We start from the raw sequence: 19,123 nt of genomic DNA, 5'->3' as shown, positions 1-19,123 counted from the left end.
TGCCCACAGCAAAATCTGGTTATTGTCTCTTGGTTTGTTAATCCTTCTGTATTTATTGTTCAAGACTTGCTCATATCCAGGATATTCTTGGAGATATTAACAGTGCTTAATATTTTACCTCTTGGAGTAAGCTATTTGCTGCGTGCCACAGATCATTTCTTTATCACTTCAAAGATGAGACCTAGATCTGTGCCAAGCCACTAATGTAATTACTGTCCCTTCCCTGCTGCATTCACCATATGCAGAACCTATTCTATGTAATTATTTTCAATCACAAACACCACTCCAGACAGACAAGATCATCTTTCAAGTGCTAAGTGTTACTAAAATATGATCATGCATTATACTCACAGCAAGAGTGACAGGGAAGGCAGTCTGGAAGGGACAAGGATTACTCTGGATGGTTTAATATTAAGGCATCCACTGTCTGACCCTCTGGTTTGCAGTATTATAATCTGTAGATCTGGGCAGCTCCTCACTTAGGCTGGTTTTAGATCACTTTTTGAAGAGATCCATCATTCTGCATGGACCACACAAAGAGCCTAGGGGCTGTCTGGGACCCTCTTAAGTACTGGAGCCAAGGTCTTAATTCCAGCTTTGGATTGCCAAGGCTGGTTGTGCTCAGTCAGCCCTGCATGTCTGTGCCCATGCCTTGCTAGCAAATTGAGCCAGATGCAGCATTCACAATAGCAGTGTTTCACAGAGCAGGGCAAGGAGCCTGTTTCATTGGAACCTCTCCAGAAAAGCTGGTCTGTGACAGTGCCAACACCTCCACTGGTACATTGCACATCATCTAAAACAGCTGCCAAGTGCCACCAGCACCTCCACTTGCTGACCCATCCCACTGGCTGGGTCCCTCCCAGCTCGAGGCTGCAGCCCCTTTTGTGAAGGTGCCATTTAGGGATCTGCACATTTCCTTCCCCTTTCAATTTCTTTTCACAACTGTAGTGGATAATGGAAGATGACAGAGGATGGTAATTACAGCAGATTGTTTGTTTTGGTTTCCTTCCTTTTTAAAAAAATGTTATAGGCATCCTAAGCATTTTAAGCAGCTGTAAAGATGGGTGTAGTATCCTGGGTAGCATAGCTGGGTAAATGCAATAACTGTAAAGCAGGCCAGAATGTGACTTTTGAGCTAAACTAGTAACTGCTCTTTACTGAAGCTGCAAAATTAGCTTAATGATTTCCACTGGGTTTGCAGCCCTTGGATTCAACTCGGATCTTCCACTGAATGTTGCAGCTGTTCAGCAGGATCTACATCCTCTGTGATTAAATAAATTGGCTGTGAGCATGTATGAATTATTAGTGGTAATGGTATGCCTTTTTGCTTTTGCAGGATCTGATCCACACAGTTGCTTACAAACAGGGATGGGTTGATTAGAAGGGAAGGAAGGGACTGAGAGGCTTTTGTCCAAGTCCTATTCACACCATAGGCACACTCCACATTTTTGATGCATACAATAAGGGACCCCAAATGCCAGTTCTCAGCTTCAGTGCTCATGCAGACCAAGGCAGCATCAGCCCTGTTGAAGTCATGTAGAATCCTGCTGAAAGCAATGGGACATGACACACACATGCTCATAGATAAAAATATACCTCAGGGCATAAAGCAAAGCTTGTGAAACCTTTTCTTGCTGACTAGCAAGCTCTAAATCTTTGTGGAAATCTTATGCTGATGACAAATCCCTGAGCCTGGCCTGAACCTTGCCTGCAAGAGGTACTGGAGGACACAAGTGTTTTGTCAAGACACAAATCCACAGCAGGTGCATCTGCACCACAAAGGGGAACTGTCTGAAGGTCAGTCAAAACCGGCTGAAAACCAGTGATATCAAAGGACATGTCAGAGCTACAGCTTCAAGTCTTGTGGCCAGTGGGTACCTGTGACAAAACAAATATATATATATATATATATATATATATATATATGCCTTTTTGCCAGATGGGAGCTCCTGACACTCTGCTGGTCTCTGAAAGGTGTTGTGTTCACTCAAAGAAGTGTGTGAGCTTGCCCATGGCTTTATACCTTGTCCTTTGCATATAAGCATGCTTACAAAGCACCACTCGTGCTTTGGGGTCATGTGGCAGCACCAGCAATAGGCAGCAGGTTCCCATTTGATCTCGTCATCCCAGTCAGCACAGGCTGTGAGAGGAAAAGAAGCTGCACTGCTCGGTGACTGGTACTTCACAAGTGAAACTCAGTGCTGATAAGCCCCTACCCAGCTGGAGAGCCAGCTGTCACTGGGATAAGGAAGCTTTCTGACATAGTTTTCCCTTATTTGGTTTATCTCTTAATAGGAGGCACAGCTAATGGTGAGGCTCAGTGGTGGGTCCTGTGGGCTGGTTGTTAGACAGTGTTGGAATGGCTTTAAGGGCCAGCATCCATGTGTGAGATCCTTTGGAGCAATTCAACATTACAGTATATTGCATTGCTAAGGAATTTTTGACTGAATCCCAGAATTTATTTTCAGTGAAACTGGGCTTTGAACTTACAGACATGGGTGCACAGAAATGGGAAAAGAGGGGCCGGAATAGGGAAGGAGGTAAATCGCCGAGGTTTGTGATCACTGATGCACTGTAGCATCAGAGGCAGAAAGAGCAAACAGGTACTCATGTTTGGAAAAGGATGAGCTGTGTTTGGAGAGTGGCAGTGGAAAGTGCCGTGAGCAATACTCGTGGGAAAAAACCCAAACAACAACCTGTTGCTGCAACAAAACCTAAAGAGAGCTGAAAACAAACAGTCTGTGAATGCAGTGGGCACTAGACACTTGCCACCTGAGGAGAGTAATTGGCAAGGGCTGAGTAAGAGTCTGTTCTGGGTTTGGAGGAGCAGCATTGTTATGCTAATAGTCCTTTCACTTGCCTGCAGTGCTGCTGTTGTGCTCTCCTGGAAGAACTGGGCAGAAGGCTTTCCCAGGACCTGTTTGTGGGGAAGGGCTGGGCGCAGTTTAATCTGGTCCAAGGCTGGCGGGTGCAAGCCTACTACCCCCTACATACATCTCCCTGCCCTCGCAGCAGAGCCCTCTGAGCATTTGTGAGGTCTCCCAGACAGTCTGTTCAAGTGCACAGGTTGAGTGCAAACAGCCCAGCCAGGGCACTTCACTTTGGGCAGAGCAGCTCCTGAGCTGTGGCTGCCTGGGCTGGCACTGGGCACCACGAGCAGGGTGGGAAGGGGTCAGAACCACGGCAGCACTGGCTGGGGCTGCCACAGTCCACTGGTTTGTGAAGCTGACTCTGGCATCCAGGTGCTCTTCCTCCCTTCCCCAACCATTCTCATAATCAGTGGTGATGTTCCTCCTTGCCCTATGGGGTCCTGCCCCTTCCTAGCACACTACCCATGCTGTCTGTGCTTCACAACACCTCTTGCTTTAACAGTTCAAGAGAGAATCAGCAGGGGCTTTTTGAGAGTCTTAGGTTGTCTTTAACAAAAGTAGACTCAGTTTTGGCCTAAATTCTCTTGTATGAGAAACATCCTTTCTGAGAATTTAATTAGAAGTGACTCTCATTTACATGGATTCTACGAGCTGCCCTTAGCTCTACAGCCCTAGGGGAAAAAAATGAAATGATACTGTGAAAGGTATTAGTGAGGACATTAGAAGCAACCATACCCAGATCAGGCAGAGTTCTGAAAATACCTCGCATTCAAATGTCCTTAATTGCTTTTCTCCTGTCACAGCTGTTGGGTGAATGAATGCTCCATCTGAGAGAGGGCTGCCTCAGGGATTTCTTTTTCATTATTTGATGTAGATATGGAGACAGGAGCAGGCAATGACTGCTCAACAAGGGAAGGAAGAAATAGGCTTGAGCAGCAAGAAGAAAATTTGAACTCCAGGAAGCTAATATTGGGCTTAAACAGGGGCCGGTGTGCTTGGAGGAGCAGCAGGGAAGCTGCTGAGCTACTTTGCTAACAGCCAAGATGCTAAGAGCATTAAACATCTTTTGAAGAAAGATGAGATACCACTTCTGGACTTCAGGGCCTTGTTGAGGTGTGTCTTTGAGCAAATCAAGAGCATAATAAAATTATTTCCATCTTAAGGAACATCAGCAATATGAGAAGCTTAAGAATCTTGAGAATGGAAACAGGAGAAAGGAATGGCAAGTTCCAGGCTCTGAGCCATCATCCCTCTCAGGACTCCTGTTAGACTGGTGTGATGTCCATAGTGACTCTGTCACAACACCTGGGGCTTTCCTGTCCTGAGAGCACGGCAGCAGAAGTGCTTTGCCAGGGAGCACTGCTCCTTATCATCAGCAGAGGAGGAGCAAGATTATGTGAGGTTGAGAGGTATGCCCAAAGGCAGTAAGTGACAGCTGTAGGGCTTGAAACCTTGTGCTCTGCCTCGCAGGTAAGAGGTACCCCTGCAAACCTTGGGAGGGCTTGCTTGGCTTTACAGCCTGTGAAGTGTCAGGTGCTCCTAGCCCATTATCTACACACTGATTTGTTTCCAATCTCATCAGTAAGATCTGAGGCAAAGGAGGCAGCATTTAAATGTTGTAACATACATTGAAATGTCCTCTCTAGGCTGTCTGTGGAAAATGCTTTGCCAGCTACATCGGCCTTTTGGCAGCTGCTGCAGTGACAGCTGAGAATGCAATATGATAAAAATGCCACTTCTGCAAAACAGTCATGGTGCATGGGAGCATTGCTGATTCCCTGCAATGTCTTATGAAGGAACAGGATTTGCCAAAACACGTCTGTTTGGGGCAGCACCAGGGCTGGAGAAAGCAAAGTGTCTTGTGAATGTTAAACCAAGTATAATAACATGTAAACGACTCAAGACCTCAGTTGTTTCCACTGAATGAATCAGGAAAACTTTGTGGAGTGTGTACCTGTGGTATGCATTGATCAAGTGGTATGAAACCTTGCTTTTGAAAGAGTGAAAAACAAAGGAAAATGGCAACAGATTAGCACAACTGACAGTTTTCCTGATGGAACCTAGGTGGACCCTGATTGATTGTTGTTTTAATTAATCAGAAGCAATCAGCTTGTAAATGCTGGCATTAATACACTTCTATTTAACCACATGTTGTGTATTCCAAACTGCATATTAAGCCATTCTGGAGAGTAGAGGAGTCCAAAAGATCTCAGATAAAAGCTTCAGAAGCGGAGCATGGCTTCTGTTGCTGAACTACTCAGACTGGCTCCATCCCACAGACCACTCTAAAACACTGCAGCAGAAGGCAGCAGTCCAAATGGTTTTCATCTATTTTTAGGAGAAGAAGAGACTTCTTTTTCTCTGGGATTCCCAAATTTCAGTTTGACACTTTGATTCCCAAGTGGCAGCCTGTGTTTAAGCTAATGGCAATTGCTTGTACAAACTTTTATTTCCTTTTCTCTCCATAGGTTTGTTGATCGGCTCTGGTTGTGCCCTCTATCCTCTTGGCTGGGACAGTGAAGAAGTCAGACAAACCTGTGGTAACCTTTCTAACCAGTTTGAATTGGGTGAGTCATCACCAGAGCATCTCAGCCACTTTAGACTCTTCTATGTGTTGGCCACAAAAGCAAACTAGGATTTTAAAAGCACAGGCTTGGGGAAGCAACCTACCAGTGTGTGGTAGGCTAATCATACTGAATAATTCTGGAATGGTGCCAAGGCAGGGGATTTCAGATAGATCTCTGGAAATATTTTCCAGAAGAACATTATAAAAGAAAATGTATGTATTTATGTATGTATGTGTGCATATTTTAAGAAATAAATCAGATTTAATGGTCTTGCAATATGGGAGCTAACACTCCTGGAGGTCTTGACAGGGTAGACAGAGGCATCCCGTCACAGCTCCCACCAAGGTAATTCTCCAGGAGTGCAATTGGCTGTCTTTGAGTTCTGGGATGTTTATGGCCTTCTAACACAAGCCTAGAGTGTATTTGTATGTCACTCACATACTTGGGAAGCTGGCAAATAACACTTGCACCCTATGTTTGCTTTCTCCCAAGCAAGCTACTTGTCTTACTGCTGCTGACTGCTCTGTGCCTGGAATGAGAGCCAGGGATGCAGCCACACGGGGCTCACACCTGTGTTTTCTCTGCCGGGGCTCTAGAAAACAAACAAGGCAACAGCAGCAACCTAAGGATTAAGCAATGTGGATGATCAGGATTTGATGTGTGAATGCACATCTGAGTCCTTGTTTAGCTGGAAGGATCAGTGCAGTTGCTGATGCCCTTCTCTATAAGTATTCCCTGATCCCATGCCCCTTGAGGAAGAGGGGGATCTGCAATCCTCCTGAAGGAGTAGGAGGGACTGAGCACCTTGACTCCCCACAGACTTGGGAGCTTCTGCTCCTAAGCATACAGAGCTCCCCATTTCCAGCTCTTGAAAGCTAAACTTTAGTTCAGCATAGAAATTCTTTCCATAGGTGTGCGTGCAGGACTTGTGCAGGACCTGACAGTAATCCCAGTGCAAGGAATAGTACATAAAAATGGTGTAATGGGTTAAAGACAAACCTGCTGCATCATCTCTTGATTTTACACTCATGCTCCTGTCAGATTTCAGGAGTAAGGAGATTTGTTTCCATCTCAGAGGTAGTTCTTGTCAAGATGTGCAATAGAATTGAGGTTGAAAGATTAAAAATTACTGCCTTGGGACAGATGCTCCAGGCCACTCCCCCTACAGAATTCCTGTGGTGTTTTGAGTACATTTGATCTGGCAGGGGACCAGAAATTCTCATAACCAGTATGAGTACCCATCACTACAGTGCCACTGATGTCTTATCAGCAACCACCTATGGTGTTGCTTGGGGGACGTTTAATGTACTCTAGAAGCCTTACCTTGTTATTCTGAACCCTAATTTCCTTCTGAGCTGTTGATATTAAATTTGCTCTTCAGCAAAGTATAAAAAGTTCCTGCAAATTTTTTATTCACCTAATAATAGAAAGATTTAAACACAGAGGAGAGAGAACAATAAGAACAGAAATGTGTAGTTAACTAGCAGAAAAAAATGTTCCAGAATTAGATTCCCAGCTCCATGGAAATATGTGTCAAAGGATGTAGTGGAAAGACCAGGCAAAACTCTGTGGTAACTGTTGCAGGCAAGATTCAGGTTCATCCCTGCCCATGGCCAATCCTGTGTGGAAGGCTGAAGTAGTTGCAGGCCAGCCCATTGAGCAGTGCACCCTTTGAAAGGCCAGCTAGCACCTCACTGGTGCACGCCGGTTCCTGCTCTTCCATGCCAGGCATGTGAGCAGCTCTGCTTCTGGGGCTCCAGCTTGTGTCCCATGTTTGTTCCCAGGTGCAGAAAAGTATTACCTTCCAGGTTGTTTCTCTGCAGAGTCACAGAAGGTGGGTGTTGTGACAGTGTGAGCTCTTCAAAGCACTTGGGCTGTTACCCAAATACAAACTGTTACCCTTAAACACTGTCATGTCTACAGTCAGAGCAGTCTCCAAGACCACCTTCACTGTCTCAGTCTTGACTCATGAGTCAGATATTTGCATAAATTGAGTTACTCTGCCTTAAAAGTCAGTGAAGAAACCGATGTAAAAATGTCATCTGGCAGATCTCCTTCCAGGTACGCAGGACCAAGAGAAGTCTTGCATTAACTGTGAATTCTCTCTGTGTTTTCTGGAGCTGGAGCGCACAGTCCCTGTGTGACACATGCCTAGACTTGACAGCAGTGCTGGTCTCACTGATCTGCTGCAATCATATGTCAACACATTAATTAACAGATCATAGTGAGAGCTGAAATTTGCTGCAGTGATTTCTGCTAGGCAGCCCTGCCACTAAACATCTTTCCACGTACATTGGCAGTGAACTTAAATGCTTGGCTATGATTTTTTTTTACTTAATGTCAGTGTCTGTTTGATGGTGTGTTATCAAAACCATATGTAAAGAAGAAGTACTGTCCGAGGGCCATTTAATAACCATGCTGCTAGTCTTCCATAAATACCTCTTGGTTGGTGATAACCCCAACCCTCTAGGTCTCTTCTGAATCATTAGGGACTGGCATACTCATTATAGCCTACAGGCCAAAAATGATGTTTCAAAGACTTAATCTTACTAAGTCTCGAGACAAATTTAAGTAATTATTGCTTTCATTTGAATATTTAATTTGATTAAGCTGTAATGATATGCTTTTTGTTCCTGAGCCTGTGAAATGGGTCGTCTGAAGAACAATGCTGCATTCAAAATCCGCTCTCAGAAAATCTGAGCTGCTGTGAGCCCTGCACTGGTTTGTTAATGGGAGAAAAGGTGATGAAGGGAGTGCTGGTCCTGCACCCCTTGCTGCTGTGGGTGCCAGTGAGGATGACACAGAGAGGATAATTCAGCTCCTGGTTGCTCTCAAAGGAGATGTCTTCACAGGAATGCTGATCAGCAGACAGCATTCAGCCTTCTCTGCCAGGATGGCCGAGCAAGTGCTGCAGCCTGGGCTACAGGGAACATGATCCTCTCCCAGCTGCTCCCTGTGTGAGCAGCTGGGAGAGGATCAAAGCTCAACAGGTTTGACCACAGAGCCAGCAAAGGTGGGGGTTCTGCACTGATGCTTGTTCTGGACTTAGAAAAAGTCAGGGGGAAAAATGGTTGAGATTGAAGGTAGAAAATAAAAGCCAGGAGCTGCAATCTATATTATAGGAGGATGAAGAAGAACAAGAGGCAGGTACAGATGAGGGACTGCAAAAACTGTCTTGAGAAGCAGCTGAATTGTGCACTGTGATGTGTAAAGTCAACCAGAAATATACTAGAATAAATAATTAAATGAAAACTTTTGCTTAAAGAAAGCATGACAAACTCCTGCCCCCATAACTAGAGAGAATAAATAAATAGCAATGCTAAGAACCCAGGAAAAAAAAGGCTAATCTTTAGTGGGTGTGCTAGATAAGAAATGCCATGTCTTCAGGCACTCTGAAAAGGTGTTAGACTAATAGACACTCCAAATAGTGCTGAGATGGCCCATATTGTGATGAGGGGACCCCTCACTCCACCCCTGCCAAACACACACATTTCTGTGTAGATTCCAAAGTAGTACCTAAAAAGGCTGCAGGAAAAATAACTATGCCTTTAATTTAAGTGGATTTGAGTATTCTTTTCTAGAAAACCTGAGCTGACAGTGTAAAATACCCAGCAGTTTACTGCTCTCTTTAAAAACTGATATTTATTTGATTTTTATTAAGCGAACTATGTGCAAAGGATTCACTTAAACACTTATGTATTTAATTGCGCTATTTTTTTCAATCAAATAAAAGTGGTTGTATAGCTCCGTCTCTGACAAAGAGGAGTTATTCTTCAAATGAAGATACCCTGCCAAGGACAACTCCATTTGTTGATTAAATTACATTCAATAGCTGAGCGGTTTTGCAAAGGGGGATGGGGAATAGCCTCCATAAGCAGACACCATAAAGACCTCCATAAGGAGGCTGGTGTACCTGTAGAGGGGCTTGCTCCCTGCTCTTCTCTAGAAGTATGGTTTTGCCATCATGAAAAGAAACCCACTGATAGATTAGGCCTTTGACAAATGACCTCTTGCAAATATTGTTGAGAGGTCAAGGCCATGATAGGTCTGTTCTGTGTTGCTCTGCTTGTAGTTCCCAGCTTTGCAGCAGTCAGCATGACCTCTATAAAGGTCTTGGAGCCCCGCTCCCTATTGCAGCATCCCATCTGGATCACAGGTCACACGTGGAGCAGATTTCTCACTGAAACACTAGATTACGAACAGGAGAAATCTTCTACCACTGTTTTAGGGTGTTAACTTCTAGAAATAGGGCAATACAAATAAATGAAGGTAAGAAAAAAAGAAATGTTTATGTTTTAAGCCAGCACAGCTGCTTGCTCATTGACTGAGTCAAAGTCTGTCCTGTAATTTGGCAACAGGCTAACAGTGCCTGAGGTGGAGACTGGAGTAGGAACTGAGCAGTGCTCAGAGGGACTGCCTTTCACTGAGGATGGATCAAAATCACCCTGATCTCTTGTCACCATGCAAACTGTTACTGTTAGGTTGCGTTATTCACACCCTGGACTTGCCTGTGGGCCCATTCAGGGCAGCAGTGACGTGGCACAGCAGGATGGAGCTGCTGACTGAAGGGTGTAAAAGTGAGTCAGATCTACAAAATCCCTGGTTCTGCAAAAGGAATTAGCAGGCAATTTCCCAAAAGTAACCGTCATTATGGCGTATCATATAGCACACATTCAATCTTTCTGAGCTAGAGGCACTAATACCATTTTATTTTCATTTCCAAATGTAATACACAAGAAAACAGATGGAAAAGGAGTGTTTTATCAGAAAATTCATTAAAGTGAGGGACTCTGCATTAAGGTGAAAGTATGCACAATAGTGAAGACTGCACTAGACATTTGCAAAATCTTCCACATTCTGCATGTTTAAGCTGTGTGAAGAAATCTTCTGAACTTGCATGCCTGTTTAAAGGGGCAATGTGAGTGTACATGTGAACACATTTGTATTGGTTTTGAAAGTCTAAAAATCAGTGTGAAAATTCATTTTTGTCCATTGATTTCCCTGGATAGGCATGTGGAAACTGTTCAGTTTTACATGCTAATTTCTGTTGTGATGGGTGCAGAGGCAGCCAAGTTGCACAGGAGGTCCCAGAGAGGTCAGGGCATGCTCAATTTAACTCACAAAATCGAGCCTCGGCTCAATTTGGCATATGGTGAAACAGCACTACAAGACCAATACCTAAGAGCCCAAATAGCAAAATGTTTATCTAGAGTAAGATTCACTTATTGAAACAAAGATGATTCATGTCATCATGAGCCACCAGCTGCCACTTCCCAACCACCAGATGTATGAAGTGATGCTAGGTACTTATTAGCCAGGGAGAGTGAAGACATGAAATTTAAGATAAACTCCATTTTTAATGGAACTTTTTTAAACTACTTGGCAGATACTTTTTCTTTCTTTGACAAAATACAGTAGCTCTATCTCTTCCTTCATGGTCAGAGACATCCTTGACCTGGGGGTCAGCTGCAGCAGCAACCAAAGCTGATAGCTCCAAATACACAACTTCTCTTGCTGTGTGTGGACTGCTGTGAAAGGGCACACCTGGCCAAAGTCACTATCTAGGGAGAAGCTTAAAAGCCTGGCTCCCATCCTGAACTAACCAGGCAGCTGGATTGGCCTCAAAAGCTCTCAGGAACTTCTCTTGTGATGGATATTTGTTTCAAAAATAATTATTATTAAGGTTCCCTTTTGCTACTTTTAGAGGGCTTGAAATATCTTAAAGAAAACCATTGCCTTGATAATTACTTTTGCTGTGGAAATGTTAGAGTAAATGATCTTTAAAGCACTTTCCAAGCAAACAGTGAAGTTACTAAAACATCTTGAAAAGAAAGCAGAAAGCAGTGTGGATGTAAAAAAGGCTTTGTCAACTATTTAATTTGTCTTCGGTGGCATCATTTCAGCATCTGGTTGAGTGTTGACATTGAGTTCTAAAATATCAAGAAAAGGATTTAGAAGGGAGGACAATTTGTTAGTATCCTATTAAAAGCAAAACATTCAAAGGTGTTTTTCTATAAGCAATCTATCTGAAAAAGGCATTTTTCTTGTTTGCAGATCCTCTGCAAACAGCACGGAGATTTCACACATTCATTTTTTGACTGGGGCTGAGCACAACCTTTACAAGCATACTTGAGCTGCAACTGCTGAGTTCTTAGATAAATGACTGAGTAAACTACGTGCTAGTAAAGGAAGTATTCCATCAAGAAACATTTCCTCTTTAGTACTACCCAAACAGCGTCCATTCTTAAATCTTTGTAAGCTTTTGGCGACTATATCAAGGTCCACATATATTCTGTCTAACGTAAGGAGAAACTATTTACAAGAGCACAAAGTGGCAGGTCAGGGGGGAATCGCTTCAAACTGAAACAGTAGGTTTAGATATTAGGAAGAAATTCTTTACTGTGAGGGTGGTGAGGAATAGGTTGCCCAGAGAAGCTGTGGATGCCCCATCCCTGGCAGTGTTCAAGGCCAGGTTGGATGATCTAAGCAACCTGGTCTAGTGAAAGTTGTACCTGCCCACAACAAAGGGGTGGAACTAAATGATCTTTAAGGTCCCTTCCAGCCCTGTCCATTCTATCATTCTATTATAAGGCTCATACCTTTGTTGCCAGAATTAGACATGGTCATGCAAGAACCTTCTGCAGTCAGTAGACATAGGAAGCAGCATCCAGAAAGGGACTCAGACCACCTGGAGCAGCTATTTGGTACTCTTTATTATTCAAAAAGTGCAACTGAACTGGTTGTTTGAAATCCCTTCCCAGCTGAAAGGGAGAAAAATAGGAGCTACCAGAGCATGGTTCATCTGCTGTACTTTACATGTTTACTTTAAGAGGAAATACAACACAAGTGACTTTTCTTCTTCGTAGTCTCTGAAGGGAGTCTGGGGTACTAGTCCAGTGTGAATCTTGGCATTGTGGGTGTTCAAAGAGAGAGGAAATTGATTTCACTTCTGAACTAGGTGAGCTTTCTGCTGACATCTTGCAGGAGGCTAAGAAACCTCCTCATTAGCAGCACATAAGCGATTTGCTCCTGGGAATTTGAGCTTTGTAATTGACACTGGGTATTGGTTTCTCCTTCATTGCTCCATGATAAATGCACACCTACAGCAAATTTGAGGTTTGATTAAACAAAATTATGTGATCCTCCAAAGAAAGGAGTATTTGACCATGTATATGTGTCCACATACAGCAAGACTAAAAAATTTCAATTTGGCTTTTTTTTTCCTCACTTTTTACCCTTCAGAACTTTATGAAATTTTATGCATTTAGTAAAGACCAATTCTAAGTTACCAAAATAGCTTGAAAAAAATACATGCATTAAAAAATCATACATTTTTTAAAAAGTTAAATCCATTGAGAAGATCATATCTGCAACAGAAAAAGTAACCCACTCCACTGAATTAATTATTTTGTATCAGGCTGTTTGCTGGGCTGCAGTTTTACCTTATATAGTGTTCTTTCTTTGTTTCACTTAACTACTTTAATTCTTTCTGGAGGCATTCCAAGTTTAAACTTCTTTTCCTGCTTTTGCATCTGATTTCACATGACAGTTTTTCATTGTTACTGTGTCAAGAAAAAGATCTTCAGCTATTTAATTTATCTTGGCTTTGTTTCAAAATAGGTTTAACTTCTTATTAATTAGCTGATTATCTTTTACATTCATTTATGTCTTTCAATTTCCAAATCCCAGTATATCCCTTAGCATCACACTTTTTTCTTTTATTTTTTCTGACTACTTTTCCAACACCCTGATTGATTATGTGAATTCACATTCTCTGTAGTACTGTACTCTCTTGTGAATCTGTTAATTAGAATTCCTGCACAACTTCTTGGAAGTAAAAATTGTAGGTTTTATTTTTGAAGGTATATAATTTGTTCTCTACAGTGTGGCTAATTCTGAAACCTTTTCTCCTTCAACTTGGAAAATAGGCTGTACTTAAGGTTAATTGATTAGAGTTTGCCAAGTACTCCAGACTGTGAATCCAGGATAGTCTTAAAATTAACAGCAAAAAAGGTACAAATATTTAAGATACTAAGTCTTGCAATTAACAGGCTTGCATCCAAGACACTTTCATATTCAGGATATTTTTTCATAAGTGGCAATTATTGGTTATTTTAGATGAAACCATATGTTATTTCCAAGACCTTGATAACTATATGTGATAATTATTTATAAGACATCATGAATAGAAATCCTGGTAAAATTACATTTTGGCAACTGGGTCCTGGCACAGCTCCATGGTAGATCAAGTATCTACATATTTTCTGTTGCCAAATTTTACTTACTCCCAAATTTGTCTTAATCTTTATTTGCCTATATATTCAAGAGGAGGAGGGAAGCAAGGGGATGCATATCCTGGCCTCAAGGATCACATTAGAAATCAGGAAAAGACATGGAAGTGCTTTTTAATAAGCCCATTCATCACTGCAAAACTACCTTTCCATATTTACTGATTTCTTTTGATTTAGTAAATATTGTCTTATGTTCCATGGGACTCTTTTCTGTAAATCTCCTTTTGATAGTGTCCTTGCTCTCCATAATTTTTGTCCTCTGTCCTCAGGAAACATGATTTTTCTCAATCCTCTTAAGAAAGAGTGGAATGTTTCCAGTCTTTCATTTCCTTATTTGCTTGGAAAATGGCCATCCATGCCTATAGCTGCAAGCTCCATTATTCTGTTATTTCAGTGTTCATCCTGACACTCTTGCTGCCAATCCCAGTAAAACAAAGGTGAAAACAAAGTTCTTAATGGCTGGCTACAAACTTCTCTGTGCCAACTTGGACAGTCCTGCTTCACTGAACAACCAAGAGCTCCAATTATTTATGCTCTCTTAAAAAAACCCCCAAAATCTAGTATTAACAAAGTGCTGAAGTGCTGAAGCCACAGCTTCTCCCTCAATAGTGACCTGTCAGGTGTAGACTGATTTGTTTAAAGCAACACCAGTTCTGTGCAGAGAAGCAAGCTGCTGCAATGCTTGTCATTTCTATCAGCTAGAAAAGCACTTCAGCTGCTGGGAATTTACTTTGGCATAAACTCAGATCACCCCATCTTAGGAGCAAGAACATGTGCACATTGTTGCTCTCACCTCCACACCCTCAATGGATGGGGACTCCTCTACCTATGTGTATGTGTGTGTATATATATATATATATAAATATAAATATAAATATATTGTGTGTGTGTGTGTGTGTGTGTGTGTGTGTGTGTGTGTGTGTGTGTGTGTGTGTGTATTCCAATGCATCTTTCATGGAAACAACAGAGCTTTTGTGCCTTTCTGTGTGTGTGAAAATTGACATTTCAACAACTGCTTTAATTCTATCAAGTATTTAGGTAGTGTTGCTTCTCATTTTAGAACTTTGACATTAAAAAAAAAGGGAAACTGCAGTACTGGATTTCTAATCTTTTATATGACAGGCTTCATGAATGCAAACTGCTCTATTTGATGGTTGAATTTAAGCCTCATTTCTGCAAATCTCTTCAACATTTACTTACCACTGAAACACAACTAGTCCTGCTGGTGTCAGTGCAGTAATAGCTTCTCAACTCTGCTTTTTATAAAGCTTTCTGTTACTTTTAAAGTGAGTTTTTTATATCAATGTGAAGCAGAAGTCATTTTACAAAAACTGTAACCCAATTATTGATAACCAACAATCTTTCTTTAGGATGCAGTAGACTAAAATGGGCTGTACATGTGGTAAAATGAGAACACCAAAGCAAAAACAACTCCAAAATGTTTTCCTCCTTGTGTAATATAGGGTTATAAAATGCCTGTCATTGTTTTACTTTGACATGTGGCTATGCGATGTAGGCATTCATTGCAATGGGTACCTTTGAGATGGATTATCTCTGGTCTTGTATCTATCCTTAACTATACTTGCAATGAAAAGTATAGCCAAGTCCTATACCTTCAGACACCTGCCCTGCTGCAGGCTCCTTTTCAGCACAGCAGCTTGAAATTCTGTTCTGCTCAGCATCATCCGAGTACAGATCAAGCTGTTCTTTCCAAGGCCTCCCATTGCTCTTGACATGGGCTGGAAATAATGGCCAGGTTTATTGCTGTGTTATTAGTGCTGTAAGGTCAAGCTCCCAGTTCTTTCATCCATTCTCCTGCTCTCCCATTCTTTCATTTGCTCATCTTGACCCAACTCACACTTGTGAACTACATTGCATTTGTTAGATCAAGAGGCTGCCTGCCTGCTGTGCCTCAGAGCATTAAGTAGGGCAGTGGTCCTTTGGGTCCTTTCCCTGGGGAATGGATCATGGTCTGGAGAAATGAATGTTATTCTCTTCAGCCAAGAGTGAATGTATGTGTTATATCTGTTGAACACATCTCTGGCACAGATTTAACAGTTCTTTCTTCTTAATATGTACACACATACTCTCTCCCACTGCCGAGGTACAAAAGTTGAAATCACACCATATAAAAAGGTCAAATTTACTTCATTCTGTCTTGCTTAGGCTACAGCTTTGGGCAGTGCCACCAGGTTAATCTTCAAGCTCTTTTTAAAGTAGAATTTTGACATTTTCTCTACCTGGAAACATCGTGATGAGAAAAATTTACTTTTTCAACTGCACTTAAAATTCTCTAGTAGTTTTTGGAATATTTCACAATTTAAAAAGACCTATCAGATGGAGTCCATCTCATGACAAGAAATGCTGTAGCACACCATACTCTGGTATAAACATGATAATTTTCAAAGTGATCCAGTGAGTTTAAACCTCTGGTGTAGACTTAAGTCAGTTTTTGAAATTCCCAGCAGAAGCTAAGTACAGGGTGTGTACACAGACAAAGCAATAAGTGGCCCAGAGACAGGTCTCTCTACAGACTGCTGAGTGATTGGGCCCATGTCAGCATCAGGGACATTGCCAGGCACTAGACAGCTCTCCAGGGTTTCTGATGGCCTTTTCTTCAGGAAGTCAGACTCTCTGTGCAGTCTTCTGTAAGGAAGGCAAGAATGGTGCTATCTACAGAGCACAACTAGATGACAAACCAAGTAAATCTCTTTATCTGCTCCAGCACATTAAGGAGAGAGGATAGTGAGCCCAAGCCAAGGCCACAAGTCCTCAAGTCCTCTTGATCACATCAGGATCTTTGTTTCACTGAACATTTTAAAAATAAAAATTTGCGAGGGTTATGAAGAAAAAAATTAAACAAGTATTATGCTTCCTGCTGAGGTGTCAGCCTGAGATCTTCAAAGTGACCAGGAGCATAAGTGTTGCCTCCCACTAATGTCTCCTTACAAAGCCTGCCAGACAATATCCTGCAAACAGTCAGTGGCAGTGCTGTCTGCCTTGAGGCATGCGAATGCCTTGGACACGTTAAGATGAACAGACATTTTGTGTTTCTTGTGCCTGAGGCAGGATTAGTTGAGTTGATAATTGCCTGAACCTCAAGCCTGGCCCTCAGGGATGCCATTGGGACAGAACACCAGCATGACACCTATTTCTAGATGGAAACTCTGTTGATACCTTCTGTTCTCTGAAGGGAAGGATGGTTTCTGCTGCTTTTGGGAAGGCTGGGAAAGAAGTCTTGCATTGCTGCTTGTGTCTTTCTGAGAGCACTCGCTGCTCAAAGCAGGGTGATATCACCCAAGGTGTCAACAACACAGAAAGAGCCTCAGTGCTAACAGGTCCCAAGCACTCAAAAAGGACAAAGATGATGCAGCCCAAGTGAAAATTGATTTTGAGATGGAGTGAAATCCTGAGGAGTAGCAACAGCCATCTCCTTGCTTTTGGAGATGTCTAAAGAGGCTTCCTCCCTGCTGCAGCTGCTGTTTTCCTGATCTACTCCCCTACTGCAGGCACAGTGCTGAAAGGGAAGTAATCACTTTATGGTCCACTATGGGATTCCCCAGCACCATTTACTGTTGATGAGTTTGACTGTATAAAGATGCTGAGGCCATTAAATTCATTGAAAGCCATATTGTGACCCTCATTAGACAGAAGATGGGTGAATTTTTCAGTAATGGGTTGTGACCTCAAGCAGGGGTAGGGAAATTTGTCTATTTTTCATTTCTAGGCTTTGTGCTTCCATTTCCACAGCAGCCCCCATACAGGTCTTCCCCTGATGCTGCTCTCCTTTGGGGATGGTCAGGGTCAATGCCTGTGTGAGGGGATGTGAGCAGGTCCCCCCGGCCCTGGGTTAGGATCTCCCAGCAGTTCTCAGCCACATCCGGCTTCCAATTCCCGCACTGCAGTGGCAAAGCCTGAATTACACCCCGCATTCCCTGTTGGAGGTGGGCACACAAGTGGGCTGAAATCTCAGAAAAGTGTTTTCCTGGGCAGGCAGAAGGGGAGGGTGTAGGCGGCGGCACTTTCCCCCCATCTAACGCTGACCCTTGTCCCTGTGTTTGCCTTGCAGGGACCTGCCACATCGGCTGGGCCTACTACTGCACGGGCGGGGGCGCGGCGGCCGCCATGCTGGTGTGCACCTGGCTCGCCTGCTTTTCGGGCAAGAAGCAGAAGCAATACCCCTACTGAGCCAGCCCCGGGCAGGGGCCCTGCCAGGCTCGCCCAGGTCTGCTGGACAACAGCGACGGACAAGGAATTTTCAAGTGCTTTCTCTCAGGAGCAGGACGGCGGGCAGCCCCAGGGTGGCAGGGAGGTGCGAAGCCACCCGGCCGGGCTGGGCCGGGACCGGCTCTCTCACCTGAGCCTGCTCAGGGTCTGCTCCAAAAAAATATAAGCAAGTAAAACTCTGCTTTGGCAAAGGGTGAAATTCTGCATGCACCAATTACTGGACAGGCTGGTGAGGGGGGGCAGCGCCCACGCGCTGGGGTAGCGCCTGGCAGCCCCTCAGTGCGGCGCTCCCGAAAGCACACACGCACGCACGCACAGATGTTGACCATGGCACAAAATAAGTAGAGGGGGAAACTTTTTTTTGGTGCGATTCTTCTTTCTTTTCCTTTTTGTTTTCTCTCCTTTTTTTTTTTTTTTTTTGTTTACTTCTCTCTGGTGGTTTAAGACTTGGTGTTGCAACACTTTTTAATCTAGACATTAAACTTAATAAAAGGACCAATAAGCCACTTAATCAGTATTTTGTATAATCTCTACACATTTTTCTTCCCCAAACATTTATCCACTGCTTATTCAGCCCTATATAACTTTTATTAAGACTCTGTGTTTTCAGCATTATTACAAAATGCAAAATAATTACTTGGCATATGTACCCTTACTATAGTACTTTTTATGAAATGCAGTAAATGGACATTTTCATGTCCATTGGAAATTCCACTCGCGGTACTGTAGAGCTCTGTTGGTTATGTACAACTAACAGCAAACTTCTTCCAGACATAGATTTCTGTTGCTGTTATGTTTAGCTCATTGATGTTGTATTGTGCTGTACCATGTTTATTATTTCAATATTCATTTTTGTAAAATATATATATAATATGTGCTATTTTATGTTTGTATTTGAAAAAATCTCTGTAAATAAATTTTTCCTTGATCAATACTTGCAATGTATGGTTGTGCCAGTAGATGAAACAGTTCCTATCCCAACTCTCCACTGGAAAAATTCTCAGAAATACTCAGGACTTTTATAACCATGCTGTATCCTTTTACCCATAAAACACAGACACATTTAGTGTTCAGTTACACTGCCTGAGGATAGACATCTACTGCCACTGGAGACATTCTGGCATATTCCACATTTTTTCCTGCTCCTGTCAGGTGTCCTGAAGGATTT

At 42.7% G+C, this 19,123-nt stretch overlaps 1 protein-coding gene across 1 annotated transcript in view; it reads left to right on the top strand.

Moving 5' to 3' along the window:
• LHFPL6 (LHFPL tetraspan subfamily member 6) overlaps positions 1-18,889 on the top strand; it is a 137,182-nt gene extending 118,293 nt beyond the window's left edge. The window contains exons 3-4 of the mRNA XM_066571152.1: positions 5,339-5,437; positions 17,798-18,889. Of these exons, the coding sequence (XP_066427249.1) occupies positions 5,339-5,437; positions 17,798-17,916 (218 nt within the window). The 3' untranslated portion in view covers positions 17,917-18,889. The remainder of the gene's footprint in view (positions 1-5,338; positions 5,438-17,797) is intronic.
• Positions 18,890-19,123: the final 234 nt, after the last annotated feature.

Source organism: Molothrus aeneus, chromosome 2, assembly GCF_037042795.1.
Source record: "Molothrus aeneus isolate 106 chromosome 2, BPBGC_Maene_1.0, whole genome shotgun sequence".
Classification (NCBI taxonomy): domain Eukaryota; kingdom Metazoa; phylum Chordata; class Aves; order Passeriformes; family Icteridae; genus Molothrus; species Molothrus aeneus.
This window is presented reverse-complemented; position numbering and strand designations above follow the sequence as displayed.